The sequence below is a fragment of the Primulina tabacum genome, chromosome 8, assembly GCF_025594145.1.
Source record: "Primulina tabacum isolate GXHZ01 chromosome 8, ASM2559414v2, whole genome shotgun sequence".
In the NCBI taxonomy this organism is placed as follows: domain Eukaryota; kingdom Viridiplantae; phylum Streptophyta; class Magnoliopsida; order Lamiales; family Gesneriaceae; genus Primulina; species Primulina tabacum.
The window spans coordinates 10,703,697-10,714,132 of NC_134557.1; the positions used below are offsets into that span (position 1 = coordinate 10,703,697).

Here is a 10,436-nt window from a genome sequence, read left to right on the forward strand (position 1 = left end):
TTGCTAAATTCTCTACTTTACTGCGTTTTGTTCCTCAGATAGCTGGGAATGATGAAGCTGTAACTGAACAGTTCATCAAAGGATTGAATTCAGAGATAGTTGCATTGATAAATATGCAGCGACCTTACCATTTTGCTGATACTTTGAATAAAGCAAAAAGAGCTGAGGCGAGTCTGATTAGACAACAAGAAAGGTTGTGTGCAATGCAACCCCAGACACAACAATTCCCTCTCCGATTGGATTGTGGCAGTACGAGTGGGAAGCAAGATTTGTTGAAAGCTCGAAAGAAACAGTTCAAGAAGTTAAGGAGCGGTTCATCTAGCTCCAGTGGTTCTAGCCCGAGTTATACTGGAGTTTATTGCAGGACTTGCGGAGGGAGACATCCCATGAAGCAGTGCCAGGGAGTGACTGGTAGGTGCAATATCTGTAAACAGCAGGGACATTCTGCTAGAGTCTGTCCACAGAGAGGTTCCCGAAGATTTCAGGGAGCAGAATCTTCGGGTGGTAGTGATCGAGGAACAGACCCAGGACACACGTGATGATATAGTGGCAGGTAATAATCTTTTATGATTATGTTGCATATGTATTGATATATACTAATGCATTCCCTACGATTATCTTTGACTGAGTTGTATTGATATATGTTGTACCTGCTGGGTCTGTATTACTGTAGTATTGATCCTTATACCTTTTGGGGAAAGGAATTGATATCAGTGAATTCTGTGATATATTGTGTACTGCAGTAAAAAGAGAATGAGATTGAATTAGATTGTATTGTACTTGTATTATCTGATTCTGACTACATTATTGAGATTAATATGCTAACAAGTACAGAACTATTATAGATTCTTGCCAGGAGATGGTAAGATTCGGACCTGAAATGGCCGATGAACGAATGATATACGGTAAGCATTCTCGATTTTGAATTCCTTGATATCCGTATTATGTATGATTCGATGATTATCGAAAAAAATGGAGTAATTCCTTATGTATTCAGTTGATTACTGAAGTTGAGCCTATCTGAGAATGATTTGTCAGTAGCAGGAGAGTTGCTATAGTCATTCCAGATGAAATTCCGGGTTTGTCTTATATCAGGGAGAACGACTTCAGCCTTGATTTGATATCAGGTATGGATTTCATTTTAGACTTCTGTACAAAATGATATTGATTGAATTGAAAGAATTGAAATGTCAGCTAGAAGATTTACTGCCTGAGAGTTAGATTTACATCTGATTATGTTTTTCTCTGGGAAATACTTCAGTTCTGTGTATGGGTTGATAAATCCTGTGTTCCGAAGTGTTCTGATGACCTTATGCTCGTTTTATCTACGATATTTTGATATATTCGCAGCCTATGATTGATTGAATCGAACAGTTGAAATTTGTATTGAATATTCTGGGAACTGAGATTGTTGTATACAGAATTGTTCGGCTATGAATCCAGATTGCAACAGATTGTATTCAGAGTCTGTGATATCTAAAGATAGTATACTGATTAATGGTAGCACAGTTGAGACAGTGATCAGTGGCTGAAAACGACATTAATAATGGCAAAACTTCAGAACGTTCAAGCCGGCTCAGAGCTGATGTTGAAAATTACAGCAGTTCCGAAGTTTGATCAGATTGTTCAGAACTTGATTTCGATAGTCAGAACAGTGTGTCAATCAGAATACCAGGTAGGTAATGCTTTATTTTATATAATTAGCTGATTTGTTTGTGCCAGATATTTCAAATTTGAAATGACAGGTAGTGTAAGAGGCACACAGTAGTAGATTCAGTATTATTCTGGTAACAGGAAATGTGTGATAATTCGAACGGACAGTTTTGATGTAAACAAACGAAATCAGTTATGTCAGAATTTGTATTGAAATGTCTAAATCGCTGACAGATAAACACAGAAAGATAGAAACCAGGAGATTGGTTATACATATTATCGATTCCTGAATAGAAATAGGAGTACAATTCTATGGATCTGGTGATAGAATTACCGAAATCGTGCCAAGAATGTACCAGGATGTGGTTATGATTGAACGATTGTTCAAATCTGCATATGCTATATGGTACAGGATGATGTACAGATAGGACAAGACGACTGAGAGGTATGTCAGAAAAGGGGTCAGATTGTATTGAATGCCAGAGTTAATTATATCATACCGTGATTTTTGGTTGATTTTAAACTTTTGGCAGAACGTATAACATGATTTTTATCTATGGTTTATAGATTGACGGATAGTCGGAGCGAACTATCTAGATACTGGAGGATATCCAGGAACTGTAGTGCTGGATTTTAGCACTAGTGACCTGATGTCTTGTCACTTTATGAAATATTGTACAATAATAGCTAGTAGATGAGTATCGAGATAGCTCTAGTCGAGGCATTGTACAATGAGAATTGCGGATTTCCTTCGTATGGGGATAATACTGCGGTGATGCCTGAGATTGGATTTGACGGGATCAAAGATCTGATAAAGAAAATGAAACCGATTCAGAAGCAAAGGAAGGTAGCTCGGAAGTTGATATGAAATATGCCAACGTCAGGTGATGACTGTTGGTATTTGAAGCCGAGATTGAGTTCTTAAGAGCTATTGATTGGTATATACGGATGTTGTATAGCCAGTATTCGCAATTGATTTTATCAGAATGATCTTAAGTAGTATGATGATATTATACTTCTTGAATTCTTCTTCAAATTGAAATCAGGGATGCGTGAAAGAATGAAAATTCAGAATGAAGACTATTCTGTTGTTGGAAATACGGTAAAGTTAGCAGGGCATTAAAAAAGACAGAATCTGATATGAAATTGAGATTTCAGAATGATTTTATAGAATAAGTTTTCCTGAATTAACCTCTATTATACATTCCTTCTGTATCTGAATGGATTGTATGTGATTTCGAGGACGAAATCATATCTTAGAGGGGGAGAAATGTAAAGCCCGAGATTTTAATTACTGTAATCCAAGATTAATCTGAAATGATTTATTGATTAATTGATATGATTATAGACAGAAAAGATCAGACCGGGAGAGTCGAAAGAAGATTTGACATTTTGTGCAAGAAGAGTCCCCGCGCATATGCGCGACATGTATGGGCGCACATGCGCGAGGAAGACAGAACCATGCGCGACTTAGATTCGCGCATATGCGCGAGAGGTCCAGAGAGTTGGGCGCACATGCGCGACCTCAATACGCGCACATGCGCGGAACGTCCAGAGAGTTCGGCGCACATGCGCGGCGGAAGGCGCGCATATGCGCGAGCCATGCGAGAAGCCAAGGGAGTATTCCAGAGAGTTCGGCGCATATGTGCGACGTAGATGGCGCACATGCGCGTGATGGGCAGAATGTTCGGCGCATATGCGCGGAAGTGATTGGCGCATATGCACGAGAAGACGAAATGCTGGTCCGAACAACCGGCGCATATGCGCGACTTTGTGCGCGCATATGCAGAACATGCAACAAGCCACTTGCCTTGCATGCGTGAACGTGTATATATATATATATATATATATACAAGCAATTTGTTCCTCAGAAGTAAAAGAGGAAGGAACCGAGGGAAACTTCGGGTGAAATTTAAGTTACGAGCAATCCGTCCGTCTGAATTGTAATCCGACTTCAGTAATGTGTTCCTATCAACGCAGGCTACAACTGCACGTAAGTTTTGTTACGTTTAGATACGATTTGAAATTATGATGTTGTTAGAATTGAATAGGAATCATATATGGTGTTTCTGATACAGTGGACATCGTATAATCGAAGTCAGATTAAAGAACAGACTGGTTATGTAATTGTTATGATTTTTGGAATTGATTAATTGAGATTCGATATCAGATTTGTATTGTTATGGAAATTATGAGTTGCACCGATATTGATTATGAGTTCTGGTATTGTATCTGTGATGTTGAGATTGACGGGGTTATCGAGACTGTATTGTTATACCGTCGAAACATCCGTAAATTGATATTGATCAGACTCGGTATTGGTTGAGATGGTATTGTGGTATCATATGTCGATTGGCATTGATCAGATTATGTTTTGATTTGAGTATTAATCAGAACAGGTTTTGAACTGAGTTATATACTGATATTGTATCTATTCGATTGTCATTATCAGATTGGGTATGGACAGAGTTGGATTCGGGACCTCGTCTTCGTCGGACCGAGAAGATAAAGGTATAAATTAATGTTGAGTTGGGTTTTCACAACTCGAGTGAGGTTTGGCTCGAGTTTCCCTAAATCACATACTTTACCTTATTGTATTGATTTGATTGATGTACTTGTTCTCTTGATTTATAGACATCAGGTATTAGACGAGTAATCTTGTGACATAAGTACCTGATAGTGGTGGGATCGCCACGAGCACATTGCACGATGTCACAAGATAGTGTATTGGCGATAATGCCAAAGTCTGTCACCGGATGTTTGGCTATCGATGTGGATAGAAATGTAGCTTCTTCTATTACTGGTGATCGGTACCGTATCGATGTGGATAGAATTATAACTTCTTCTATTACTGATGATCGATATTATATCGATGTGGATAGAATCGGAGTTTCTTCTATTACTGGTGATCGATACTATACCGATGTGGATAGAATCCGAGCTTCTTCTATTACTGGTGATCGATACCCTATCGACGTGGATAAAACTTGAGTCTTTTCTATTACTGTTGGTCGATATGGGAATGCCAACATCTGGAAACCGGGATCCCTAGACTAGGATTGAGTCTAGTCTAAAATGTAGAGTCATGAGTCGAATTGACAGTTTATATTGAGTTATGATGAGTTATATTCCTGATGATGGTACATGTTTAGAATAGGATTTATTCTCTATATGGATTATATTCTGATTTGAATATGTTAGACATATCTGTTAGATGCTTTTATATTGTTTTTATGATTGCATGTATACATGATTTATACTGAGAATGTAATTCTCACCGGAGTTATCCGGCTGTTGTCTTGTTTGTATGTGTGCATGACAACAGGTGGGATAGGATCAGGGTCAAGAAGAGAACGAGGCTGGACTAGATAGCGTGGAGATCCGGGCTTCGAAGCAACTTAGGATTCAGCACTGATATATAGTTGAACATAGTTGAATTCTTGTAGATAATACAAGATTTGTATGTTTATGTTTAATATGTAATTTGAATTGAATTACATTACGTTTTCGCTTTGTATAAAAAAAAATTTAGACACTGTTTATTATAATTGTTTGAATTATTCCTAAAGATGATTAATGAATTAATTAGCGTCCGGGTCCCCACACTCTTAGTTGAATGCGAAGAACTTAGGGGAATATGTTTAGTTATGTCGCTTTTTATATATCATTATTTCATTTAAGTAACACATGCAACATTATCTTCATATAATGTCATATGCTTCTTGTCGAATGATAATCCGCATGAGATTTGGATATATTGGGTCATTGATTTTAGTCACACACATTTACGGCTTGCTTCATGTAGTATGATTAATTTCGGCGTAATTTTAGGATGTTGTTACGAGTGTTTGTTTCTGTAAACGCCAAGAAATTGCAATGCATCCACGAGTAACTACATATCTGGTTTGGAAACGTGTCTTGTGTGGATCAGATAAGTACCCGGCATCAGCATAACCAATTATACCTTGATTGGTATCTTTTGAATACAAAAGTCACAAGTTTGTCGTTTCTCGTGGATAACGGAATATATGTTTAATTATGTTCCAGTGTCTCTTTATTGGATATGAGCTAAATCTTGTCAATAAATTTACAGCAAAAGATATATCAGGGCTTGTACAATTTGCAAGATACATAAAAACACCAATAGCACTTAGCTATGGTATTTCTAGATCAAGAATAACTTCATCATTTCGCATGGACGGAATTGATATTTTTCTATGTTTAATGATCTAACAACCATAGAAGTACTTAAATGATTTGATTTATCCATATTAAAACATTTAAGGATATTTTCCGTATAATTTGACTGGTGAACAAATATTTCACATTCTTTTTGTTCAATTTGCAAACTCAGACAATACTTTATTTTTCCAAGGTCTTTCATTTCAATTCTTCCTTCAAGTACAACACAACTTCTTGAATTTCCTTATTCGTTCTCATGATGTTTAAATCATCAACATATACAAAAATAATTGCATATCTGGATGGTGTTTTCTTAATGAGAACGCAACATCATATTGAATTGTTTACATATCTCTTTTTCATTAAGTGTTCACTTAGCCGATTGTACCCAACATGTTTTACACGATTATATCAATTAATATCAATTAATTTTCTTATTTTACATTCGAATAAAAACCCAGTCGAGCTTTATATCAATTAATTTTCTTATTTTTAAAATCTTAAATTTAATATTTTGTTATATACATACATGATTAATTTCAAACTTGGATTTCATTAAAAATATTGTTTAATGGTATCAAAGTTTATTTAATTTATTGTTTTTGTTTTTAAAAATAGATAATTATAATTGATATTTTGAATATATGAATATGATTATTTCGTTTTTAAACTTTGGTAGATAAATATTTTTGTCTATTTATATACATCATTATATTAATATGTATATAACAATATTTCGGTACAACCCTTTAGTTAAACTGGTCTGACACCTCGGGCTGTTTTTTAAGATAAACCGATTCGATTGCCAGTCATATTTAAGAAAATATTGATATATGTCAAATATTTATTAATTCAAATAAATCAATTAAAAATAATATTACAATTAAAAGTACAAAACCATATAATTCTTTAAAAAAGGTATCGGTCAATATTTTTTTTTCCAAATGTGTCGGACTTTATGAAAGTCAATAACAAACTTTATGAAAGTAAATAAAAATTTATTAAATCCACCAAGTTTGTCATTTAAAAAAATCATTAAATATCTGAATTATATACACCCAAAAGATTGAAATATCAAACTTTGAGGGAGATTGAGTTGTTGCCATTCCAAGGACATTATCCTTATGCTAGATTAAGTAGGAACATTAATCCACAATATTTTGAAAATGTCGGGTCAAGCGGGAAGCTCATGTATTTGGACCATATTTTGTGATTCGGGCCAAAATGACAGCCCAATATCTATTCCCTTTGGTTTCCCTGTAAGTGAAGTCAAGATTGTGGATATGGCAAACGCAGCAGTCCTCCCCTCCACACAAATCTGGAGAAATTCTGCATCCCTCCGAAGAGAAATTAAGCTGAGACCCAAAACTTGGCCGTTGGACAGAATATCCCTCGTCCGAGCTTCTTCCAAGTTTCAGAAACAGAGAGGAGGAGGAGGAGGAGGAGGAGGAGGAGGAGGAGGAGCAGAAGAAGAAACGAACGAGAAGCCGCCATTTATTTCCCCACAGGTTAATAATGTTTTCTTTCACAAAACTCTCTAATTAGCTGTGCATGATTTTTCAATAATTGTTTGGGCAGGAGGATTTGAGTTATGTGGTGAAGTTAGGAAGTGGTAGTGTGGTAGGTGCAGCTGCTATAAAATATGGAAGCATCATATTTCCAGAGATCACACGACCAAATTTAGCTCAGGCCATGATTATGATTTCAGGTCCTGTATTACTTGCTGTCTTGCTCTTGATCATTCAGAGTAGACCGCCAACAAAGTGATTTCATTCCCATGTATGACGATATATTATTGGAGCTGACTGCAGTTTAATTAGAGAGTTTCGATTTTATTATATGTTATTGGGGTAAGTAATGGGTTGCTTTTGTTACCCAGAATATATGTGGAAATGAAATTGAACATGCATAGAAATTAAGATTCTAGTACTTGGAAAAGTGAATTAGTACATAAAATATAATGTAAGAGAATCATTCACAAATCACATTGATGTGTGGAGTTAAATTTTATAGCAAAGCCAAAACCAAATCGAAGTCTATAATATTTTGCAATGTTCTTAAAATAGATTCATCTCGTCCTGTAGTGCTTCGAGATTCACGATAGACGACTGATACAATGGGCAGAACCTGTAGGAACTCAACACAAATTACCACACCGACGAACTGAAACAATACCTATACTTTATCACGGAATAACGAGGCGGCAGCAGCCGATAGTGAAACAATTGTATGATGAAGAGAGAAAAATGAAACTGTCATCTTTGTGTCACTTTGAAACGTCCACTATTCGTTTTTATTAAAAATTACTAGATTTTTTTTCTTTCCAATTCATTCAGACACTAAGCATTTAAAATATAAATATTTTGCACCATTTAAAAATAAATCAACCAACTATTATTTGAAAATCCAAAAGAAAGTAATTGAAAGCATAAAGTCGTAAAACGTCAACCAACATAAACTAACATTATTTCAAAAATAAACTTAACTCTAACGTCATCTCAAAATCTCTCAAAAGCATCATAAAATCTTTTAAGTAATCATAAATCATAAACTTGTTTTATTTGCGGAAACTAGCGACGGTCCTCGAGTCGTGTGCACTTTCAGTCCAGCAAGATCAAACATCAAGTCCTCTATTAACATCATCCTCACCTACATCGATCACACCTAATGAGTCTATTGACTCAACAAATCTTAATCATGATAGCAAGTACTACATATACATTCACAAGTAACAGTGAAAATAATTTTAAGACAATAACTTTTCATGAACATTAACATTTTCCTTTCAACGTATCATATCATATTTTCTTTCATCATATACGTATATGTTTCCCTTTTTATTGAATTCAGATCCTCAATTGTGACTTTTGTATTAGCTAAAGGTCGATGGATCTATCTACGTATTACCACGGTATCCGCGGCGGGGACATCATCGACACTCTCACCCGTCAACTGAGTCTTGGCCTTACATATCATCATATCATCGTACTAGTTACAATCTATTCACCTCCTTCAACTTTTCATATTTCCATCATTATAAAAATTTATGCACATATAAATAATTTTTCTTTTAAAACAAGCATGCAACATGTCTTTTAGCATTAACGTTTCATCATAAAATTTCATACATTTTAAAATTTATTACAGCATTCAGGGCACTGTCAGTGCGTCTAACTTTTTTCCAAGTGTAAAATGATTGTTTTGCCATTGAAATCCTAACTTTCCCAATTTATCCTTAGACTTTATAACGACGACCCAAATACATCCAAACTTAACATATTATCTTAAAATACACCCAAAAATATTTCTTAGATGTAAAATTTAGCTTTTCGATTAATTTCTCAATTCGTTTTTAAACTTAGACGTACATCCCGTTTTTTACTTGTATTCACTCAAAACTTAACCAAACTTGAACCATAGCTTAATAACACCTAACTAAACCATATACAACCCAATTCTAGCCACTTAAGACCCTCGAACAAGCCTAGATCGATTACTGACTTTTCTCCCCTACAAAACTCGAAACCCTAGTCCATGCCACCCTCAAATCTTTCCAACTTACCCCCTAACCGATTCCACCAACCCCTGACCAAACATCCTAGGACCTAGACCGAACCCATGGCAACCTACTGGACAGAATCGAACACCCCCAATGGCGCCCAGCCTTTCCAACCGCGCCCTAAGAGCCATGCGCGACTTCCCTCATGCGATCGCCCCAGCCTTCGAACCAAGCATCATGAAGCCACCCTTGAACAATCCTACAACCCCTTTAGGCCACCTGGACACACCCTAACAACAAATAACCGTCGTGCTTCTCAAGGACTCCTAGCTGAACCCTAGCTTGCCCTTAAACCCTAGGTTTTCGTTCAGCCCTTCCTTAGCTCTTGTCCAGCCCTTAGTCTTGTCTTTTATGACCCTTACACCTACTGGAAATCGTCCCTTATGAAGCCCCTACCATGGCAGCCCCTTTGTGCATTGTTAACATAAGTTTTGTATCACAAAAACTTGAGTTCTTGGCATAACTGATAAGTGCAAGATTTGCACTTAATTTATATTGGAATCCATTTTGAATTATGCTTGTTTCAAACAGAATTATGCGTTTTTGGTTTGTTTTTGTTGTCATTACAGGAATGGAGAAAATAGCGGACACGAAGTCAGGTAGAGTCAAGGAAACATAGCGCCATGAAGCACTCGGACAGAACCTCGCGCGCACAGATGAAGCAAATGACCAGAAGCCGCGCGTGCCCGCGCGAGATCATGCGCAACCGCGCGCGCGCAAGTACGAGTCAACAAGCAGACGCCTACGCGCCATCACGCCAGCTCTTGCGCTACCCGCGCGCACACATGCACGGCCAGACACAGCAACTCGCGCGCCACCGCGCGCGCGGCGCGTCCAGATTATTATAAATTGCGCGAATTAGGTCATACTCGGTGTTACACGTCGTTTTGGACGAAAATACAGGGAGAAGACTTGGAGCGAAGGCGAGACGAAGGCAGGACACGCGAAGATCGATTACAAAGACGAAGAGCGACGAATCTGGGGACAGAGACGACACTTCGGATTTGTTATCTGTCTTTTGCGTTTCTATTTTCTCATATGT

At 36.9% G+C, this 10,436-nt stretch overlaps 1 protein-coding gene across 1 annotated transcript; it reads left to right on the top strand.

The window, feature by feature from the left end:
- Positions 1-6,986: 6,986 nt before the first annotated feature.
- Positions 6,987-7,718, top strand: LOC142554518 (uncharacterized). Its single transcript, XM_075665187.1, has 2 exons — positions 6,987-7,343; positions 7,414-7,718. Exons 1-2 carry the CDS (start codon positions 7,002-7,004, stop codon positions 7,600-7,602), a joined length of 531 nt encoding a protein of 176 aa, XP_075521302.1. The 5' UTR covers positions 6,987-7,001; the 3' UTR covers positions 7,603-7,718.
- The last annotated feature ends 2,718 nt before the right edge of the window (positions 7,719-10,436 follow it).